This window comes from Phyllostomus discolor, chromosome 1 (genome assembly GCF_004126475.2).
Source record: "Phyllostomus discolor isolate MPI-MPIP mPhyDis1 chromosome 1, mPhyDis1.pri.v3, whole genome shotgun sequence".
NCBI classification, from domain to species: Eukaryota; Metazoa; Chordata; class Mammalia; order Chiroptera; family Phyllostomidae; genus Phyllostomus; species Phyllostomus discolor.
The window spans coordinates 143,774,938-143,797,541 of record NC_040903.2 but is presented as its reverse complement, the minus strand read 5'-3'; the positions used below and the strand labels follow the sequence as shown (position 1 = coordinate 143,797,541).

The 22,604-nt window shown below is 42.4% G+C and overlaps 1 protein-coding gene, 1 long non-coding RNA gene and 1 other non-coding gene across 6 annotated transcripts; 1 reads left to right on the top strand and 2 right to left on the bottom strand.

The window, feature by feature from the left end:
- Window positions 1–260: 260 nt before the first annotated feature.
- PRMT5 (protein arginine methyltransferase 5) lies at window positions 261–8,210 on the bottom strand. Of its 4 annotated transcripts, none has more exons than XM_028505897.2 (17): window positions 8,040–8,210; window positions 7,282–7,400; window positions 6,891–6,976; window positions 6,594–6,728; window positions 6,127–6,239; window positions 5,931–5,980; window positions 5,547–5,710; window positions 4,199–4,360; window positions 3,937–4,014; window positions 3,781–3,839; window positions 3,571–3,693; window positions 3,309–3,484; window positions 2,672–2,781; window positions 2,327–2,420; window positions 2,038–2,154; window positions 1,764–1,828; window positions 261–791 (listed from the first exon to the last, which is right to left on the bottom strand). In XM_028505897.2, exons 1-17 carry the CDS (start codon window positions 8,147–8,149, stop codon window positions 639–641), a joined length of 1,914 nt encoding a protein of 637 aa, XP_028361698.1. In that variant the 5' UTR covers window positions 8,150–8,210; the 3' UTR covers window positions 261–638. The 4 variants fall into 4 exon arrangements, with proteins under 4 accessions (XP_028361698.1, XP_035886199.1, XP_028361703.1 ...); XM_036030306.1 differs by lacking the exon at window positions 8,040–8,210 and adding an exon at window positions 7,955–7,976; XM_028505902.2 differs by lacking the exon at window positions 7,282–7,400 and having other exon boundaries at window positions 8,040–8,155.
- Window positions 8,211–8,482: 272 nt separating this feature from the next.
- Window positions 8,483–8,555, top strand: TRNAR-ACG. Its single transcript has one exon. It is a non-coding gene; the product is annotated as a tRNA-Arg (tRNA).
- Window positions 8,556–10,705: 2,150 nt separating this feature from the next.
- On the bottom strand, window positions 10,706–20,976 carry LOC118501541. Its single transcript, XR_004904162.1, has 4 exons — window positions 20,743–20,976; window positions 16,479–16,561; window positions 12,429–12,619; window positions 10,706–11,600 (listed from the first exon to the last, which is right to left on the bottom strand). It is a non-coding gene; the product is annotated as an uncharacterized LOC118501541 (long non-coding RNA).
- Between the last annotated feature and the right edge of the window lie 1,628 nt (window positions 20,977–22,604).

Sequence of the window (22,604 nt, the reverse complement as noted above, 5' to 3'; positions counted from 1 at the left end):
CTGGAACATGGAAGGAAAGTTGGCTTTATCTACCCCATCTTTTTCCATGGTGGTCAATTATGCCTCCTCCCCAGACGAAAGCCTAATCACAGGTCTTAATGGACAAAACCTGTCTGTAGCTAGTCAGCAAGGCCTATACACAGGAGTCCAAGAATCATCACTAAGCTCCCCAAAGTACCTTTGGGTCTTGGATAAGGGCACAGATCTGAACATGCCTAGGTTTAAAAAAGGTGTGGGAAAGCACAGGCGGAGGGAGGAGGAAAGGCCATAACTTCACTTTATTTTTATTTCTTCCCACACAAATCCATCAAAACAGGAAGAGATGGGCAGAGAAAGGGCTGAAAATGTGTTCAATCTGCATGTCCTCAGGGCTATTCCAAGGGAGCACTTGAGGCTGAATGCCTGTTGGAGTAGCTTCACAGCTAGCACTAATTCCTCATGCCTTGGCCTGAAGTCTTCACAGACTGGTGGCTTGAGTCTGTAATTAATTCTCCTTTGCCCACTTTGATGTAAGGCAGGAAGGCAGACTGAAATGGTCCTCTCTGATGGGCAGGGGGAATCACAGACCACAGCTGTACTGCACCTTCTGTGCTACAGGAACAGAGCCTGAAGCTGCTGCTGGATATTTGCAGGCAGAGCTAGAGGCCAATGGTGTATGAGCGGCCCGTGGGATTGTGAATAGCAGAACAGACTGGTGCTGTCACAGCCCACTCATACCACACCTTCTTAGAATTGCTGCATCGCCAGAAACGCACACAGATGGTCTGGCCTTCACGCACTGTAATGGGCTGCTGTAAGAAAAAAGACAGAGTTTTAGGGTGGAGCTAATAAATTATATGTTGCAATGTGCTAAGTTAAGTGTGGAGATAAAATGATAAAACATGATACCTCAACCCTCATGAAGTTTATTTGAAGTCTATCAGAACAAATAATCAGAACTTAAAAGTCAGGCATTAAACAAATAATCTAAAATGTGATCAGTGCTGTGACATGCACAGGGTGCTATGAAAGCACCCATGAAAGGGAATGCTAACTTAGTCTAGGAGGTCAGAGAGTTCTCTGACAATAAGCATGTTTTTAAGGAGACCTGCAAGATAAACTGGCTGGGTGAAGAGGTACCCAAAGCAGTTTACAGGCAAAGGAGAAAGGTATGGAAGCCTGAGGCCAGAAAGATGAGTATTAGAGGAACCAAGCGCCAGTCTGCTGGACTGCAGCAATGTAATCAAGGAGACACTAGCTGAAAAGGCAGGCTAAAACCAAATCACACCAAGTCTTATAAACAATGCTCAAGATTTTGACTGCTATCCAAAAGACAGTGGAAAGGGCTTTTAAACAGGAGAAAGACAGGATAAGATTTGAGTTTTTAAAGATTTTATTTATTTGTTTATTTATTTTGAGAGAGAAAAAGGGAAACATCCATGTGCAAGAGAAACATCAATCAGTTGCCTCTCGCATGCCCTGAACTGGGAATCAAACTGGCAACCTTTTGGTTCGCAGGCCACTGCTCAATCCACTGAGCCATACCAGCCAGGGCAGATATGAGTTTTTACAAGATGACTTTTACTCAGGGTAGAAAACAGACAGAAGAGCAGCTAGAGGAGATGTGGGGAAGCCAGGCAGAAGGCCACTGCAGATATGCCAGTATCTACAACTGGGAACCAAGCATGTGAGAGCAGCAGGACATGGGTCATAAACAAGCATCATCCATAACCCAACAGCTGAAGTTAGTACTTAACCCATGGAGTTTTAAAGGCAATTCCTACCTTTATGGGGAAGAAGATGGGAAACCATGAGAACATCCCAGGGGAGTGAGTCTCTGGACGGATACCTATGTGGACAAGATAATAAAAAAATTGAGGTCTCCACATCTGTGCTTTTTAACTAGGTTGAGGAATCTTTTGGATTACTTTAAAACAAGTAATCAAAGATCCCCATTCACTGACCCCTGGGCTCCCCGTGACTCTAAGTGAAACATTTACATACGCTGCCCAGGTAGTACATGCTCATACCCCACCATCCACTGCCCCAGGCACTCACTCAGAGTGATGTCTTGATAAAGCACAGTCTCAAAGTAGCCTGCAAAGCCATGCAGCACTGTGTTCACTTCCACGGGAAATTCCAAGGTACAGTAGCGGTTGTTGTCAATCATAGGATCTGTCATGGAAAAGTTGTATAGGTGACAAAGGGCCAGAAGTCCTAGACAACTTGGTAAAGCATGAGCAAGAACAAAGGAAGCCTAGACAGGGCAGACCCAGGAGAACAAGGGAACAATCAGAAGGGCAAGCTCCTACCCAACCAGTCAGAGGACAGATATGCAGGAACCCACCTCTGTTGGGATGGCTGAAGGTAAAACAGGGCTGAGGTGCAGACAGCTGGTGGAAGTTGTGTAGCCGTACCACATAAGGCATCTCAAACTGGGCCTAACCCAAGAGACAAGAGAGCAAGAGAGCTAGAGAAGATAGGCAAGAGATACCTACTGCTTTAAGGAAAGAAGCTCAAGCCTCAGGGGCACAGAAAAGAATGAAAACAAACTTTCACTTCAGCCACTTTCCCATATTCCCAACTCCTCCTCCACCTTTCCATCTTCTGCAATGGAATAAAATAATTGGTGCTAATATGGAAAAATAAACGACTAAAGAGAGAAGTCCTCCAGAAGAAGGGGGCTCTTTACCTCAGGGTCACGGTCCTTTTCCCGACAGGCTCGGACCTCATTGTACAGCTTGGAGGAAGAGATAGGAGCCAGAAAGGAGGTATACTCCCCAGGGATGCTCACACCACCATCTGAGTGGAAGAGGGCACCATTAATTCCCAAGGCTTGGAAATGTTTTATCTGTACTGAGTGTTCAAACCTCACACATCCGAAGAGACCCAGTCAGCTCTTTGTCGCATTCCCAGGCCAGCCTACTCCCACTCCTGTCATGGGAGACTCCACTTCCAGGTTACTTTATAGTTATAGGATTAAAACTAGAAGGAATCTAAGACATTCTAACTTGTGTTAGTGCTTAACTTGTATGAGCTCACAAAGCTCTTTGAGATCTAAATGAAAGATAAGCACAAAGTACATATCACAGCAGCAGCTCAGGGACTCCACAGACCTCAGATTGAGAGTCTCCGCTTACTTTATAGATGTGAACACAGAGGTTCAGAGAGATTATTTCATTTCCTCAGAGCCATGACCCGAGTCCAACCCTCCTCCCCCTAAAGCTTCCTAGACTACTGTCTACCCAATCCCTCAACCCCACCACTCCTACCACCTCCCCAACTGTTAATCCAATCCCCTTACTCAGCACACCCCAGCCTGGAGGCACCTTTTAGGAAGTGCTGGGCTCCATCCAGGCACTCAGGTGACAGTTCATTATCAGCAAAGGAGCCCAGAAGCTCACTGACAATGATATCTGCTTTCTCTGGAGCCACCCATTCCCGCATGTCTGATGAGACTACTGTCACCTGGCTTCCCCATTCTTCAAACTGCCAGTTCTCCAGCCTAAAACGGAGATGATACAAGTGAGGACATTAATAAGAAAAACTGACACTGGGGACAAACCTCCCAGCAAGAGGACTGCTACTCACGTCACCACAGCATTAGGGTTCTTCTCCACAGCATACAGCTTTATCCGCCGGTCAGCCTGCTTGGCTGCCCGCAGGGAAGCATTTACCAGGGGACCTCGGCCTGCTCCCAGCACCATCAGCACCCTAAGGAAGAAAGGGGTAGAGCTAAGCTGACTCAGAATACAGAGTAATAGGCACATAAATCTCTGGGATTGTGGGAAGGGTACTCACTGAACATTGGTATCCTTCTCTTCATCTGGCACTCGGTCTAACAGACATTTATAGATGGCCTGGGAGGAAGGAGAGAAAACCTCATGGCTACAATCCTATCCTCACCTAGGTCATTTCAGCTGTGTTGCCTGACCCAATCTAGGACTCACACTGTACCTGCTGATATTGAGAGTATTTGATGGGGTCCTTTTCAAACACTTCATATGTCTGAGATTCCAGATTGTCCATCAGTGGCTGATGAATGATAATAAACAGGCAAAGTAAGTTACCCAGTTCCTGGCAAGGACAATGCACCAGAATATCAAAACCTTCCCACCACTGCCTCCTGAGATTTGGCAGGATTTTAGAACACTTCTTCTTAAGACATATTACCCACCACACTACCAACCTCCCTCCTCTCAGTGCACTCCAGACCTACCTGGAGTGGAGACTGCAGATAGTCTTCATAGCCTTTGGCAAAGAGTTCATAGGCATTGGGTGGAGGGCGGTTCTGGCTCAAGTATTCCAAGTACTGGAGGTAGGAGCAGAACTCCTTCTCTGAGTGGTGGTTGGTGCCTGTGATGATGAACTGCACCTCCAACTGTGAGAGCAGTCAAACCATCAGACACAGTCCTTATGCCAAGACTCTGGGATATCACTATGGCTTATGGCCAAAGAGTTCTAGCATACAACCAGGCCCAAAACAGCAGTTCTCCAAATACCAACAAAAGCAGTATAACACTTCAACGATCTGAACTTACAAAACCCTCCTATGCCATACAAACATCAGCTTGGCTCAAAGGGCCTCATGGATTCTCACTGTAACTTCTTAACTGAAATCATCTGCAAAGTTCTCATGAAATTTGATAACTTAAAAATATATTTTTTAGGAGCCATGGCTGGTGTAGCTCAGTGGATTGAGCGCGGGCTGGGAACCAAAGTGTCACAGGTTCGATTCCCAGTCAGGGTACACGCCTGGGTTGCAAGCCGTGACCCCCAGCAACCACACATTGGTGTTTCTGTCTATCTCCCTCCCTTCTCTCTCTAAAAAAAAAAATAAGTAAAATCTTTAAAAAAAAGGAAAAAAAATATTTTTAATGTGTTGATTTTAAAGACTTTATTTATTTTTAGAAAGGGGAAGGGACGGAGCAAGAGAAGGAGAGAAACATCAATGTGTAGGTGCCTCTCATGTGCCCCTTACTGGGAACCTGGCCCACAACCCAAGCATGTGCCCTACGTAGACTGGGAATCGAACCAGTGACCCTTTGGTTTGCAGGATGGTATTCAATCCACTGAGCTATACCAGCCAGGCCTAATATATTGACTTTAGATAGAGAAAGAAGGGAAGAGAGAGGGGGAGAGATGGAAAGAGGGGGACAGAGGTGGGGATGGGGGGAGAGGAAGAGGAGGGAGAAAGAGATAGAGAAAGAGTGAGAGAATAAGGGAGAGAGAGAAACCCTGATTTATTGTTTCACCTATTCATGCATTCATTGGTTGATTCTCTTATGTGCCCTGATCAGGAATCAAACCCATAACTTTGGATTATCAGAATGACACTCTAACCAACTGAGCTACCCAGCCAGGGCAGCCTGGTAACTTTTTTAATGTTTCTGGGGCTCCTACCGCCATCTGCCGTTTTCTTCTTAAGTCCCCCCAACTTTGTCATTAATAGTTCTTCAGAAACCAGAGAGGAAAGGAGTCGGCCCCATAGGAAAAGGAATATCACACATATGGAAAAAAGGTAAAAGGAATAGATGGAGTACCTTTAGAACCCTTCCACCACCCACCTTAAGCAGTCGGAAGATCAGCCTCTGGTGCATCTTAGAAAGAACAGGAAATCCCTTCTTATTGGTCAGGAAAATGCTGGTGGGGAGAATGGCTGCTTTGATGGGCTCTCCTAGCCAACGATCAATGACATGATTAGATGGGAGGTCGGCCCCAATTTCAAGAGCTACACAAGGGAAAACAAAGACCTGTCAACTATTGTTAGGCAAGAAGGCTTTTCTTGCTGTTTTGTGCAAGATTTGTTTATTCCTTGAAAGCAAGGCAGACTGAAGCACAGGAAAATAGCAAAACTGCCCAGCAACCAAGTCTACATGAAATTCATGATTTTTGGTCATATACAGGTAGTCAGAGAAGGAATACCTATCCTAAGGCCCTCAGGGACTTACCCACTGCTATTCTCTTGCTATAATCACACAAGGTCCGGAAATTGTGCCACCTGTCCAGAGTCAAACACAGAAAAATACAGTCAAATACATATGGCCCACCAATCACCATATCTCAAGGAAAAGGTCCTATAGGTTCCACCCAGTACTTCCCTTCACCCTACCCTCTGCCCTGGTACAGCAGCAAAAGGAAACATACCACATCCATGTTTTCTCCTCTCCACTGCACTCCTCTGTGTGTGCATGTGGTGCATTCTCAATTATATCATCTCTCAGGTCCTCCGGTGCCACCAAGGGTACTCGCATCCAGAACTGTACATGAACAAGTACCCTATTTAGAACTCATTGGGTCCAGAAAGCTTCCTTCAATTAAAAGACTGTGCTACAGATCTCAAGTTAATCCCTTTACATGTTTTTTCCAAATTTGTGATTATATGTGCATGTACACGTATCTTGTGTATATCCTTATATAAATATTGGTCTTGTCTAATTTCAACTCTAAGTTTCTGGGAATAATTGTATAATCTTTTATAAATCTCTGCTCACCACTTGTATACATTTCAGTTCTGCCAAAAGCACCCTTTATTGAATGGCTAGGAACAAGAAGGTACATAGCACACCTGCACTGCTATAATATACAGCAGGAAAAGAAGCCCAGAGCCATACCATGGAGGAGTGGTGGCCAGTGTGGATGTGGTTGGTCAACACTCTGGCCAGGTTTGTGTTATCTTCCTGATTTAGGGGCAACAAGAAAGCTGGAAGACCCAAATATGCTCCAAAATTCAGCTCCTGTAACATGGCCTAGAATGGAGATCAAAAGGAAAAGATTAAGAGCTAGCAACCCAAAGAGCTTTAATTGCATACCAGAGTTACTGAGTTACAGGGGGAAAACTGCTCTCCTCCCCAGCTTGCTTACAGACATAATCTTTAGCAAGATCCAGTGGAAAAGTCAAATAGCCTTACCGCCTCGGAGTTCCTGCGGATCTTCTCCACTTTTGAGTCTGGACGAATCCATGGAGAAAGCTTTCCCACAATTAGCGTATTCCAGTCTGCACTCCCCCACCCAAGATAGACAAAGACTGAATGAGGTTAGGCAATTTACTCATTCAATTTCTAGTTCTTAATAGGGAATAAGAGAGTAGAGATGAGAGACAAAGACTTTTTCTATCACAGATACAGGATAGCCTAATGCAGATTAGGAAACTAAGGCTTTTAGCAGGTAAGCAAGGGGAAAAGAGTTATCTATATCCCAGGGACTAATCAATATATCTAAGCCAGGAAAGAATGAGGGCAGTGACAAAGCAGAAGTTGTTACTGCCTCCAATAATTAAGGAGTATATGGGATGGTCCCTACCCCTTCCTGACAGCAGTAGGTCTGATCGTGTCTGGGGGCCCGGTCGATTCTTAGCAGGTTCCTGAGTGAATTCCCTCTTGAAACGCGGGTGGAAGACAGGCATGCAGAGGAAATCAAACCTACAACCGCGACAGACCCAGAGTCGTCATGTAAAGAGCAGCAGTCAGTGCCCAGAGATCCAAGCAACTGGATTAGGCTATCTGGATTCTGCACAACCCTTTCAGCTGCCACCATCAGTCAACGGACTGGACTGCTGAGTTCAGCCCACCTTAAGACATATCACTTCCGCTGCACTGTGCCTCAATTTCTCCACAAGACACATCCATGGAAAAGATGAGTAAGGAGAAAAGATGAAAATCCACACCCAGTGGATTTTCTACTCTGCTGTCATTGGTTTTCCAGGACTGTCACCTCCAGACCTGCCCATGCCTCCCCCTTAAAGGTTATCTCCTCTCTCCCTGGCTCCCTAACACTTCCTCCCACTTTCCAGACAATAATTTAGCTCTCCAGGGCCCTGGAGGTCTGTACGCCCGTTTTTTTTAGTTTATCTGACAACTCCCCTTATTTTTGAGCTCCGTGACCACACGCCCCGCCCCAATAAGTTTTTTCCTAGCATTCCAGGGCCCGGGGCTCCTCCCCCCACTAACCATCTTATTTACTCTGACCCCCTCACCCCAGCCTTTCGGTGGTGACTAGTCTGCCCCCTCCGTCCTCGAGTTCGGACCCCGCATTCCGTCCGCGGAGGTCCGGACCCTCACCCCTGCTTGGCCACAGCCCCCAGAGTGTCAGCTATTTCGGGGACGCAATTCAGGTCCCTGCCGCTGGACACGCGGCTCCCACCAGCAGCACCAACCGCCATCGCCGCCATCTTTTCCTTCGCTCTCTCTACACCGGGATTCCTTAATACTAGCAGCCAATCACAAAGCCGGAGGGAAAAAAGCCCCCGGAAGGCGGACGAGTCGTCTTAACAACCAGAGCGTCTTCTGCAGCTCCCCCCGTCCTTCCCGCCAATCCGTGGGCTGTACAGTGACGTGCGGTGTGGTTCCAGAAGATCGACCAATCTTGGGGTCTGGTTCTTGGAACGCTTCAATCTCCCAGAATGCCTCCTGAATTCACAGAATTTCATTAGAAACTACAAGTCCCATGAAACCCTGCTGTAAAAGCTTGAAGTACTATTACTGAAACACCTCTGGTCGTCTCAGGGCCAGTGGCGCAATGGATAACGCGTCTGACTACGGATCAGAAGATTCCAGGTTCGACTCCTGGCTGGCTCGGTGGGACGGCAAGTTTCTTGTTGTTAGTTAAGTAAAATAATAAATTGACCGTAATCACTCTTACCTCTATTTTTCTCTTTTCTTACACTATTGAAACTTTCCTGTCTTCTCACACCCATGTTTTCAGGTCTTAATTTGATTGAATTCAGCAGCCATCTTATATCAGCTTTTTCCATTACCTAATTCAGAGGTGATTCTTGTGATACTAGTACTTAGGTCCATCTGAATCCTGAGAAAACTAGGTTAATGACTGGTGCTTTTAAAACAGGATTTATATGTAAGGTATATTATGTTTGTGAATAGTGGCAATTCAGCCACTAGTTCCTCGTGATTTTGTGTCTCAAACACAAAATGTAAATAAACACCTAAACACACACACCCACACACAAACACACGCAGATAGAAACAAAAATTCATGGTGAACAATTACAGTAGAGAGGAGTCATTAATTGCCTGATGGAGGCCTGAGAGAACCTCTACATTTTCCTTTGTCAATACCTGATAGAAGGATGGAAAAGAATGAAAGGAATGAAGAAAGGACATGTTACCAGACAGGCACCGGCCGGGAGTAGGTCTGCCTCAGGCATGCCTGTAGTGTGTGGGTTCTTGATTTCCTGTAGGAAATATTTCACAATTTGAGTCCAGGTGATTTTGAGAATTCGTTTATTAAGGTGGGCAACAGTAAAATAAAAGGAAGACTTAGGGTGTAAGAAGTAACAGGAGAGAGAGCGAGCCTAGGCGGTATTCTGCTTTGGCTCCCTAGAAATGTTATAGGAAAGGAGTGAGCAAAGGCAGTGTTCTGCTGTTAGTTCACCTGGAAAGTCAGTGAAAAAGGGAGCTCTGGAGACAGGATCAGGGGGTAAGCCTGGTGGAGCTGCCACTGCCCACTGCTCCCCTGGCTGCAAGTCTCCCTGGGACCCTTAGAACTTAGGAGGAACTAAAAGTTCATGCCCAGGAAGGAGCACAGGCATGAGAGCGAGCCTGCGCTGCATCTTGCTCTTTATCTTTTTTCTCCCTGTGGGTGAGAATCTTAATGGGAGGGTTTTAGCAGAATACTCACTGGTTTTCCAGTTGCATTTTTAAAATATGCTCATGCGTCAGAATGAGCACATAGGGGTTTGGGGAATATTTTTTGGTCCGTTATACTGTTTTACTTTTATCTTGGGTCTGGCTTTTAATTGTTTGGGTTTTTTGTTTGTTTGTTTGTTTTTTATTATTTGTTCCCCTGACTTCATTTGTCCTTGGGTTTAGTTGGCACAAATGACATTAATCGGGTCTTTGTTCTTTATTTTCCAGGCCAGGGAGATTTAAGCTATGTATTCTTTGGTTAGGGAGGAGAGGTACAAGCCATTCACTCTCAAGTGTCCTTGCTTAGGGAAGATAAGTTCTTGCGATTCACCAGCTGCCTGTAAATTGCTCAGAATGTTTAGCTTGTTTAATTTTCTGGTCTCAGTTTCTCCGTTCCACTTGCCCAGAAATTTCCCTAGCTTCTCACTAACCTGCTCAGAGAGTCATAAGGAGGAAAAAGAGAATTCCTGCAGGCAGGGAGCCCAGAGGTGCTGAGGGCTTGGTAGCGGGGATTGTAAGGAGAACACAGTACAAAGGTCTTAAGCAGGAGGCATTGGCAGAACTTAGGGACTGTCTGGCAGAGAGACAGGAGAAAGAGAATTCTGGGGGCGATGCTTCAGGTTGTTGGCCTCTCTGTGAGACAGAAATGAGAGAAACCGGTTCCAGGAGAAGCAGGGTTTGGGGTTGGAAGTGCTGTACTGGACGCCTAGGGGGCGCTGTGTATTACAGAGTTGAAAGAACAGTGACTTGAACCGGAGGAGATTTGGAAATCGCCAGAGATAGTGACTGAAGCCACGAGATTGAATGAAACCTCTGGGGGGACAAAGATTTCATCACTCTTGGGGGACAAAGTCCTGGGATACACAGGAAGGCTGTGTGTAGGATAAACAGTAAGGACCCCTCCCCCCGCAACGTAAGTGTCCCAAAAAGATGAAATTGCAAAAGCCAAAGAAGAAAATGCCTATGAAGCCAAAAGGCTTTGGAGGTGCTTTTGCCCCATCTTAGTCTTCATTTGACTTTTGCAGGTATTATTATTGTTAGACTTTATTCCTTAGAATAGTTTTAGATTTACAGAAAAGTTGAGAAGAAAGTACGAGTTCCCATATGCCTCCTCACAGCTTTCTTTATCATCATCAGTTATAGTACATTTATTACAACTCATGAACCAATATTGAAAACATTTTAACTAAGTACATGTTTTATTCAAGTTTCCTTAGTTTTTATCTAATGTCCTCTTTCTGTTCCAAGATCCCATCCAGGATACCATATTACCTATAGTTGTTGTGGGCTCCTCTGGGTTGTGACAGTTTCTCGGATTTTCTTGTTTTTTGAAGACTTTGAGGAGTACTGGCCAGAAATACTGTAGGATGCTCCTCTATTGGAATTGGTCTGATGGTTTTCTCATGATTAGACTGTGACCATGGGTTTGAGGGAGGAAGAACACAGAGATAAAGTGCATTTTTATCACCTCATATACCGAAAGTAGATACTATCAACCTAATTTATGACTGTTGATACTGACCTTTGCCACTTGGCACAGTAGTAGAATTACTCTCCCCTCTCCCTTCTTCCATCTTATACTCATTGAAAGAAAGTCACTCTGTGCATCCCACACTTAAGGAGTGGAGACTTATGTTCCCCCTCCTTTAGGGTGGAGTGTCTACAATATTTACTTGAATTCTTCCCTGCAGATCTTATGAGTAGGTGGTTGTCCATCGGAAGTGGGTGAGTGCTCTGCTGACATTTTCAGAGATAAAAAAGAGTTGTTGAGGGTGCTTGCTTGTTCTCTGCCCCAGTTGTGACCAACCAAACTGCATTCACAGAAGACTTAGTAGATGTTATTTCTTCTTCGGAAGCTAATTATCTGGGTTGTGGACCATCTGTGCTCCTGGCATCCTCCTCCTCATGTCAAGCTGGCTGCTCTGCTGGTTGTTAACTAACCCATCCACGGGTGAGAGGGAGAGAGGAAAGGAAAATCTGTAAGACAGTAATGTCAGCTTTGCCATCAGTTAAAATAATTTGCAAAAGGACTGGTGTGAAAAGAGTCTAGAATTTATGACTGTTCTTAAAGTAAGATTAGGTGGGCTGAATTTCACTTGTCTGTTATGTCTTCATTTTTTGTTTTTTGTTTGTTTCCATTCAGAGTGGCCTCAGCTATATAGCACACAGTTTCTAGTACTTCCATACCACAATGCTCCCTGTCTTTCCTACAGCAGTTTCCCATATCATTTAAAAACAACAACAACAACAACAACAAAACAACCAGCATGCACTGTGGGTCTGCTTCTATGAGCTGTAGAGAAGCATAAGGAAAGGACTGAGAAATAGAGAATCTTGTAAAGGGCTCTTCCTTGGCACAAAGTCAAAGTTGGTGAAATCTATCTACACTTTGCTTCATCTGCTCTGCCCCCCATACTGAGCTCTTATGGCCAGGAGCATGTGAATCACTGTTGTACACCTCCACTGGACGTAGGTCTTGGCTGGGATGAAGATAGAGAGATGGTAGAACAAAAGGGCAAATATCCTGGGTGAGAAATAATCTTACTTTTTCCAACAAGAGCCAGTGACCAACAGGACAAAGCATTGGAAACTATTCTGTAAGGGAAGGAGAACCCACTCCCAGATCATCCTCCAATGGGACTCCAGCATTCCTCACCTTCAGTCCCAGTTCTTCTACCTGACCTTTTTTTTTATGTCCTTGTGCAAACACCTCCAGCCCATCACTGCAAACCCTCCTTTCATCTTCTCTTGTGCTCCCCTCTTCCCTCAGCACTTACTTTCCTCCCCAGGACCACCTTCACTCACCTCTACGTGCCCAGCCAAGCCGAAGTCTTCAATGCCAAAATAATGGCCTGTTTGACCTTCCTGCTGCTCCAAATTGCTGCTTCACAATCAAAGCTGTCCTTTAGCCACAAAAGTGGCCGAGTTACTGAGGCAAAATAATCTGTGCGGATTTGCATTCTCTTCCTTGTCATCTTCTGTTACACAGTATTTATCTGTCAAATAGAAAATAGAAACTGTTCTGGAACATAGAAAAGGATGGAAAACTATCCAATTTGTTTTTGAAGCCAGAATATACCTAATATCAAAACCTGTCAAAAACAGCACTCACACACACAAAACAATCTCACTTATGAATACACATGCAAAATCCTAAAGTAAGATTAACACATAAAATTCAACATTATATTAACATTATAATTATATACCACAACCAGTTGGGGTTTATCCCAGGAATTAACACAAGTTTAGGTATTAGCAAATTTATTTATGTAATAGGTCAAAAATAAACCGAATGAGAAAAACATTTCATTTTTTTATTTTTTATTTTTAAGTGTATTTTATTGATTATACTATTACAGTTGTCCCATTCTTTTTTCTCTCCTTTATCCCCCTCTGCCCAGTACCCTCATTCTGTCCAGCATTCCCCCCACTTAGTTCATGTTCATGGGTTGTACATATAAGTTCTTTGGCTTCTCCATTTCCTGTACTTTTCTTAACCTCACCCTGTCTATTTTGTACCTACCAATTATGCTTATTCTCTGTACCTTTTCCCCTATTCTCCCCCTCCCCCTCCTCCTCCCCACTGATAACCCTCCATGTGTTCTCCATTTCTGTTCATCTGTTCCTGTTCTACTTTGCTTAGTTTGTTTTTGTTTTTGTATTTTTAGGTTCAGATGTTGATAATTGTGAGTTTGTTGTTATTTTACTGTTCATAGTTTTGATCTTCTTTTTCTTAGTTAAATCCCTTTGACATTTCATATAAAGGAGTTTGGTGATGACAAACTCCTTTAGCTTTACCTTATCCAGGATGCACTTTATCTGCCCTTCCATCTAAATGATAGCTTTGCTGGATAGAGTAATTTTGGACTTAGATCCATGAGTATTTTTTCTAGCCCCTTCTTGTCTGCAAGTTTTCTTTTGAGAAATCAGCTAATAGTCTTTGGGAACTCCTTTGTAGGTAACTGTCTCCTTTCTCTTGCTGCTTTTAAGAGTTTCTCCTTATCTTTAATTGTGGGTAATTTAATTATGGTGTTTCTTGGTGTGTTCCTTTTTGGGTCCAATTTGTTTGGGACTCTCTGAGCTTCCTGGATTTTTATGTCCATTTCCTTTGCCAGATTGCAGAAGTTCTCCTTCATTATTCTTTCTAATAAGTTTTCCATTTCTTACTCTTCTTCTTATGGCACTTCTATGATTCGGATGTTGGAATGTTTAAAGTTGTCCCAGAGGTTCCTAAACCTCTCCTCAATTTTTTGAATTCTTGTTTCTTCATTCTGTTCTGGTTGGATGTTTATTTTTTTCTTTTGTTGCAAATCATTGATTTGAGTCCCAGTTTCCTTCTCTTCCCTGTTGGTTCCCTGTATATTTTTCTTTATTTCACCTTGTATGGCCTTCTCTTCTTCCTTTATTTTGTGACTGTACTCAATCATTTCCGTGAGCACCCTGATTACCAGTGTTTTGAACCCTGCATTGCTTAGTTCTTTTTCTGGAGTCTTGATCTTTTCTTTCATTTGGGCCATATTTCTTTGTCTCAGAACACCAGCCTAGATGAATGTTTCTTCTTTAATTCTTTGGTTGTCAGACTTCCATGCAGTTTGATTTTCTGGCAGTTCTGATTATTTTTGTTTTTAAATTGTTTTTTTTTTTTCCTTCTCTTGGTTGTACAAAGAGGCAAAGCTTCTCTCCCTATGCCTACATCTTGGCTGGAACTCCTCAGACAGAAGAACATTTGATCATTTTTAATAGCCACCAAAGAGAACATGGTAAGTTATTTACACTTTCTATAAGCATTCTTTTAAAAATTGTTTTAATGTATTGATTTTTAGAGAAAGAGAGAGGAAGAGAGGGAGAGAGAGAGAAATATTGATTTGTTTTTCCACTTATTTATGCATTCATTGGTTGATTCTTGCAGGTTCCCCAACCAGAGATTGACCCCACAGCCTTGGTGCATAGGGATGACACTCTAACCAACTGAGCTATCTGGCCAGGGCTCTGTAAATATTCTTAATAGTATTAACGTTCTTTACATATAAATACACATATGTATATGTATGAATCAACAATTTATGTAAAGATAAAATAAAATAAGACTCTGTAGTCTCATTACTGTATTTAATATTATTCTGAAAAAGCCAATATAATAAGACTGGAAATTGAAAAAGAGGGTGTTATAACTTTTGGAAAGAGAGAGAGGCAAATTCATCATCATTTGCAGATGATTTGTTGTATACATAGAAAATTCGCTCTGGCTGGTGTAGCTCAGCGTAGGTAAGTGGACTGAGCACAGGCTGTGAACCAAAGCATTGCAGGTTCGATTTCCAGTCAGGGCACATGCCTGGGTTGCAGGCCACGGCCCCCAGCAACCTCACATTGATGTTTCTCTCTCTCTCTCTCTCTCTTTTTCCCCCTCCCTTCCCTCTCTAAAAATAAAATAAAATAAAATCTTTAAAAAAAAGAAAGAAAGAAAGAAAGAAAGAAAATTCATCCCTGGCTGGCGTAGCTCAGTGGATTGAGCGCAGGCTGCAAACCAAAGTGTCGCAGGTTTGATTCCCAGTCAGGCCACATACCTGGGTTGCAGGCCACAGCCCCCAGAAACCATTGATGTTTCTCTCTCTCTCTCTCTCTCTCTTTCTCCCTCCCTTCCCTCTCTAAAAATAAATAAATAAAATCTTTAAAAAGAAAAAAAAGAAAGCAGCATTCTTATCAATTTCAAAACATTACTATAAAAAAGAAAATTCATGAAAATCAATTCTAAAATAATGAGAATTAATAATAGAATTTGGAGATGTCACTTGATACAAGACAAAAATTGGGTTGGCTGAAAAGTTGTTTGTTTTTTTTCCATAAGATGGTTCTAGTAGCACTTAGTTGTCTTTAACTTCATTTGAAACAATTTTGTTAGGTTGTATTATGACAGCTGTCATATCAGCATACATTAAAAAAAACTTATCAAAATTGGTGAATTTTCATGTAGCCATTTTAATATTGAAGATGGAAGAAAATAAGCAACATTTTTGGAAGATTATGCTTTATTATTTCAAGAAAGGTAAAAACACAACTTAAACACACAAAAAAAGATTTGTATAGTGTGTGCAGAAGTGTATGTAACTGATTGAATGTGTTCAAAGTGGTTTGTGAAATTTCATGCTGGAGATTTCTCACTGAGTGTTGCTCCACAGTCGGGTAGACTGAAGAGCAATCAAATTGAGACATTAATTGAAAACAATCCCCATTATACGACACGGGAAACAGCTGACATACTCAAAATATCCAAATCAATAAATTTATTGGTGAAAATAAAAAATGTGTCTTTTATGGAAAAAAACCATATGGACTTTTTGGCCAACCCAATATAAAACATATGTAGCCTCGTTATATACTAAGAATAACCAATTAGAAAACAAAATCAGTTTAAAAAAATATCCCAGTAACATGATAGTTAAGATCATGACTTGTGGAGCCAGATGCCCTGCTCATTCATGTACTAACCATGTGATACTAACCATATGACCCTAATCCTTCTGGCTTGTTTTCTCATCCACAAAATGGTAATGTAAATCTCATAGAGCTGTTTCAGGATTAAATTAGTTAATACAGTAAAGCATTTAGAACCCACTCTGCTCATAGGAAGCCTTCAATATGCCTTAGTTATTGTATTAGTATTTTCCCAATTCATAATGGTTATAATAACATCACCATAAAAAGCTTAGCTGTAACCTTACTGAAAAATGTAAGAAACCTGTGTAAAGACAATTACAAAATTTTGCTGAGATATATAATGAAAGGCTGAAAAAAATGGAGAGAGCAAGCCATGTTCTTAGAAAAAATGAATCTTATAAAGATATTGATTCTTACCCATCAATTTCTCATTTTTAGAACATCCAATCACAGCTCTAATGGAATCCTCTGTTATTTGATAAAATGATTCTACCATTCATCTGTAATAAAAAACAGACAAGAGAAACAAAGAGAAGTTTTAAAAATAGGAGAAAGAAGAAGAAATTTGCTCTTTACCTCAAGCCTTTTATGAAACATAAGCAATATGTAAAGCATTACAGTGTACAAGAATAGACCAAATAAAAGAGCTAAACCAACAGTCCAGAACAACACCTTTGTATGTGCATGGGTATGTGATTAAGCATACAAATTTAATTTGTGATAACAATAACAGTTAACATTTATTTTGCCCTCATTTTGTGTCAGTTTCTACAAAAAGCACTTTACGTTTTCACAAGAACCCCATGAGGCAGGAAGTGTTACTCACCTATGGGTGAAGGAACTAAGTCTCAGAGACGTTAAATGACTTGCCGCCCTACGTGGGGATTTAGATGGGTTCAACACACCCAAATGAAGTGACTCTAGAGTCTGTGATCTTAGCTTTAAGACTTATTTATAATTTCCCTTCTAGAAAATTATCCTAGACAATCTTTACAAACTAGGACAAAGATTAAGAAAAAAACCTAGTGTTTTTTTGTAACATTTTTTATGACTACAAAGAAGTATAAAACAACAACTTGGATATTCTACAAGGATATGATTAAACATACCGTCTCTGCAATGAAATCTTAAGCAACCAGTAGAATCAATGTTGTCAGGGAAAAAATTTAATAATGGGGAGAAATGCCCATGATATGCCATTAAGTGATGCAGATTACAAATTATACAAACAGAATGACTGCAGCATATAGAAAAAATTGTATTTTCCAAGTTATTTATAATTATGTTTATATTATATGGAAAAAAATTTTAATGTGTATAAAATCTGCGATCTCGGCCTGGTCCTTCTGCTTGTTTACATCCTTTTCTTTTGAAGGCCTCGCCAAGGCTCCTCTGCTCTGTAGGCTCCTGTAACTGTCCAATCTTCAGCAGTCACTCTGGCCTATAGCAATATCATAATAGTCCTCCTAGGTGGACTAATATTTATGAAGCTTTACCACATGCCAGGCACTTTAAATGTATTATCTCACTTATCTTCAGGACATAATCTTATGGGGTAGAAATTTTTAATATACCCACCTTGTAGATGAGAAAACTGAGGGTCTTGAACAAAGTTATGCTTCAATTAAATTAAACAGCCAAACCCCTGACTGGTGTGGCTCAGTGGGTTGGGTGTTGTCCCACACACCAACAGGTCCCTGGTTTGATTCCTGGTCAGGGCACACATCTGGGTTGTGGCTGGGTACTGATGGATGTTTCTCTCCCTGTCTTTCTCCCTCTCTTCCCCTCTCTAAAAAGAAATTAAGTAAAATCTTTTCTAAAAGTCTGAGGAGCCAAAGTAAGAATCTAGTTCTTCTAATTCCCAATTCATTGCTTTTTCTTTTACAATGTTTCCCAAAATGTGGTCCAAGGACCTTGGTGGCTCCCTAAGACCCTTTTAGGAGGTGCAAGAGGATCTTCTACCTGTCTGTATGAGGATAGCCTTTCTTTTCTTTTTAATATTTTATTGATTATGCTATTACAGCTGTCTCATTACCCCCCTTCATTCCCCTCCACCCTGCACACCCTCTCCCACCCACATTCCCACCCTTTAGTTCATGTCCATGTCCAAGCTAAGTTCTTTAGCTTCTACATTTCTCATACTATTCTTGACCTCCCCCTGTCTATTTTCTACCTACCATCTATGCTACTTATTCTGCATACCTTTCCCCCCTCTCTCCTCCTCCCACCCCCGTGCTGCTAACCCTCCATGTGCCCTCCATTTCTGTGGTTCTGTTCCTATTCTAGTTGTTTACTTAGTTTGTTTTTGTTTTAGGTGTGGTTGTTAATAATTGTGAGTTTGCTGTCAGTTTACATGTTTTTTATCTTCTTTTTCTTAGATAAGTCCCTTTAACATTTCACATAACAAGGGCTTGGTGATGATGAACTCCTTTAACTTGACCTTATCTGAGAAGCACTTTATCTGCCCTTCCATTCTAAATGAAAGCTTTGCTGGATAGAGTAATCTTGGATGTAGGTCCTTGCCTTTCATGACCTGGAGTACTTCCTTCCAGCCCCTTCTTGCCTGCAAGGTCTCTTTTGAGAAATCAGCTGACAGTCTGATGGGAACTCCTTTGTAGGTTACTGTCCCCTTATTTCTTGCTGCTTCTAGGATTCTCTCCTTCATTTTTATCTTGGCTAATGTAATTGTGATGTGCCTTGGTGTGTTCCTCCCTGGGTCCAACTTCTTTGGGACTCTCTGAGCTTCCTGGACTTCCTGGAAGTCTATTTCCTTGGCCAGACTGGGGAAGTTCTCCTTTATTATTTGTTCAAATAACTTTTCCACTTGTTGCTCTTTCTCTTCTCCTTCTGGTACCCCTATAATTTAGATGTGGGGATGTTTAAAGATGTCCCGGAGGTTCCTAAGCCTCTCCTCATTTTTTTGAATTCTTATTTCTTCATTCTTTTCTGTGTGGTTGTTTCTTTCTTCCTTCTGGTCCACTCCATTGATGTGAGACCCAGCTTTCTTTCCATCACTGTTGGTTCCCTGTGTATTTTTCTTCATTTCACTTATTGTAGCCTCCATTTTTTCATCTAATTTGTGACCAAAATCAACCAATTCTGTGAGCTTCCTGATCACCAGTGTTTTGAACTGTGCATCTGATAGGTTGGCTATCTCTCAGTCACTGAAAAGGATGGGTTCTGGGACTTTCATTTGTTCTTCTGTTTGAGCCATCTCTCTCTCTCTCTCTCTCTCTCTCTCTCTCTCTCTCTCTCTCTCTCTCTCTCTCTCTTTTGGTCTGGTTGAGCCTGTTACATATGTGGGGCGGAGCCTTAAGTGTTCACAAGGGCGGGTCAACCCAGTCACTGGGTTTTGATGCTGTATGTGGGGACGGGGTCTGAAAAGGAACAATAGCGCTTGCTCTGCTCTCTGCCAATTGCAGTCCCTTCTGCCGCTTCCCCCAAGCAAACTGAGCCTTTCTGGTGCTGATTCCCACGCGGGTGGGCTTGTGCACCCTGTGGGTCTTTCCAACGACCTCTCCTGTGAGGCTGGGAGTCTCCCTGCTTCTCAACCCCCACAGGTGTTTTCAATCAGTGCCCTGAGGCTCTATTTCCCACCGCTGGGATCCTGGGTTGCTCGCAGTGCCATGCTTCACCATTGCCACCTCGCTGGGTCTGCTGGTTGCCACCCCTCTGCCAGGGTTTGCCAGCTGCCACTTGCACGCCCAGAGTCTGCCTGTTGCAGTCTTATGTGCCTGGTCCCAACACTCTTTGTGCCGCATTACCCTTCTCCGCCCGGCTTCCTGACTCCGTCCCTCCTACTGGTTCGGATGAACGTGTCTATTTTAACTTCTTGGTTGTCTGACTTCCATACAGTTCAATTTTCTGTCAGTTCTGGTTGTTATTCTGTTTCTAAATTGTTGTTGTCCTTATCTTGGTTGTGCGAGGAGGCACAGTGTGTCTACCTATGCCTCCATCTTGGCAGGAAGTCTCAGGATAGACTTTTTTTTATCAACCAAAGTCACATGTCATCACAGAAAACACATGAGAATTCAACTGTCTTCTATTAAGCCAGGTATAAAGGAGATTTCAAAAATATAAATGATGTCACTTTTCTCATTACATTTTTTTGTTTTGGAAAATAATTTTCATTAAAATTTCTTATTTATATTAGCATGCAGTGGGTTCATGTTCTTAAAAGAATCAAACAAATATTTTAAGATTTTCTTAATTTTATTTTTTTAAAAGATTTTTAAAATTTATTTTCAGAGAGAGGGGAAGGGAAGGAGAAAGAGAGGGAGAGAAACATCAATCGGGTTGCCTCTTGCACACCCTCAACTGGGGGCCTGGCCTGCAACCCAGGCATGTGCCCTGACCAGAGATTGAACCAGCAACCTTTCAGTTCATAGACCAGTGCTCAGTCCACTGAGCCACACCAGCTAGGGCTTAATTTTAATGTTTTTGATTGGGAAAATATTCAGTTTATTAAATATTGTGAATGTTTAGAGTATCAGATATACCATTTCAATATGTAAATATCAAATCACATTTCAAAGTCAAATTTTGATTACCTGGATTTCTTCTTTGCTTTTCTGTAACAATTATAACTAAGACTTTTCTGTATTTTACTAGTTTCTTCAGTCTTTAAAATACAGTTTGTTTGTTTTTAGTGACCTAAAAGAACATGAATTTATTATTTTACAGTTCTGGAAGCCAGATATCTGATACAGACCTCACTAGGCTGAAACCAAGGTGTCAGCATAGCTGCATTTCTTTATGGAGGCTAGTTCTGGAGTCCAGAAGTTCAGATCAAGGTGTGGGCAGGATGAGTTCCTTCTGAGGCCCTTGATGGAAGTATCTGTACCAGGACCCTCCTTGGCTTGTAGATGATCATCTTTTCCAGTGTCTTTATATCATCTTCCCTTTGTTCATCTAAAATACACTTTTTTAAAAAATATTTTCTTTTCTTTCTTTATTTTTTAGAGAGAGGGGGAGGGAGAAAGAGAGGGAGAGAAACATCAGTCCGTGGTTGCCTCTCCAGTGGCCCACATTGGGGACATGGCCTTCAACCCAGGCATGTGCCCTGACTGGGAATTGAACCAGTGACCCTTTGGTTCGCAGTCCACACTCAGTCCACTGAGCTACACCAGCCAGGGCTAAAATACACTTTTTTTTTTTTAATATTTTGATGAGTTCTTTTTTTATTTTTATTTATTTTTAGAGAGGGAAGGGAGAGAGATAGAGAGAGAGAGAAACATCAATGTGCGGTTGCTAGGGGTTATGGCCTGCAACCTAGGCATGTACCCTGCCTGGGAATCGAACCTGGGACACTTTGGTTCCCAGCCCGCGCTCCATCCACTGAGCTACGCCAGCCAGGGCTTAAAATACACTTTTTAAAATGATGTTGAAATAAACTTCATGTAGTTAGCTTAAACTTTTTCTGAATAAAAAGTTTCCATTCTTAATACATAGGCTTATAGTTCATATACTTGACATTACTCAATGGCATTTTACCTGTAATAGGAAAAGGGAAATCAAGTTTCACTGAATATTAGACAACTTCTACAATCATTTGACTTTGAGTACCCTTGGTAATCTAGGTGGGTTTCAACCAATCAGTGGAAGGCATTAGAGCAAAACCTGAGGTTTTCTGGAGAAGAAATTCTGACTGAAGACTGCAGCACCACTTCTGAGTGTCCATCCTGCAGCCTGCCCTACAAACTTTTGACTTGCCAGCTACACAATCACATGGGCCAATTCCTTAAAATAAGCTCATTATATATCTATAGTGGATTGTTGGGAACCACCCTGCCTGGTTTCAGAAGCTGTAACTCCAAGCAAGGCTAAGGCTAAGTAAGCGACCTTGGACCATAAGCCACCAAGGAGACAAAAGCTTATCTCCCTGGCAGGAGCGCCACTTCTGCTCCTTTACTTCACCCTGCCTGGCCCCCAATGCTTGGTCAGTTAGCCAATGACGGGTAAGATTCCCCAAGGGGGGAACAATCTAAGGCAGGCACAATCATGTGGGAGGTCCCTGAGGAAGGACTTCGGGGGCTACAGCAAAAGGGGGTGATGGACCCTCACCCCTCGGCTTTGACAAAGCCTGAGTCTTCATTCTGTCTCCGAGAAATCTCCTAATCTCCTGGCTGCCTTACTTCCCTTGCTCCACCTAAGCCTGAAACAATGACAGAGGGTGGTGCAGCCCTGTGCTGGAAAGGGCGGGTTCCCCTGGTGATCAGGCCTAAGAAAGAATATGTAAAATCCTGTGAAACCTGCTTTGTTTAGAATGCTCTCAATTAAATGATAAGGGTCCAAGCAAGAAGTAAGTTTGTTCCTTAAAGTTTTACAGCTCTTTAGCTATCTGACCCTAACTCAAAATAGGCCCTCAGAGTTCTTTGTTATCTATTGTTCGATCTTTACTGTCTGGCAATGATTAATGAGCTTTACCTGAATTCTTGTGTAAACTAACCCAATAAAAGGCCATTGAAGAAAAGGCTCTTGGCCCTTCTCCTTTGAGAGATCGGCCACCTTTCCTCCCCAAGCAGATCATGTCTTGGTAGACTT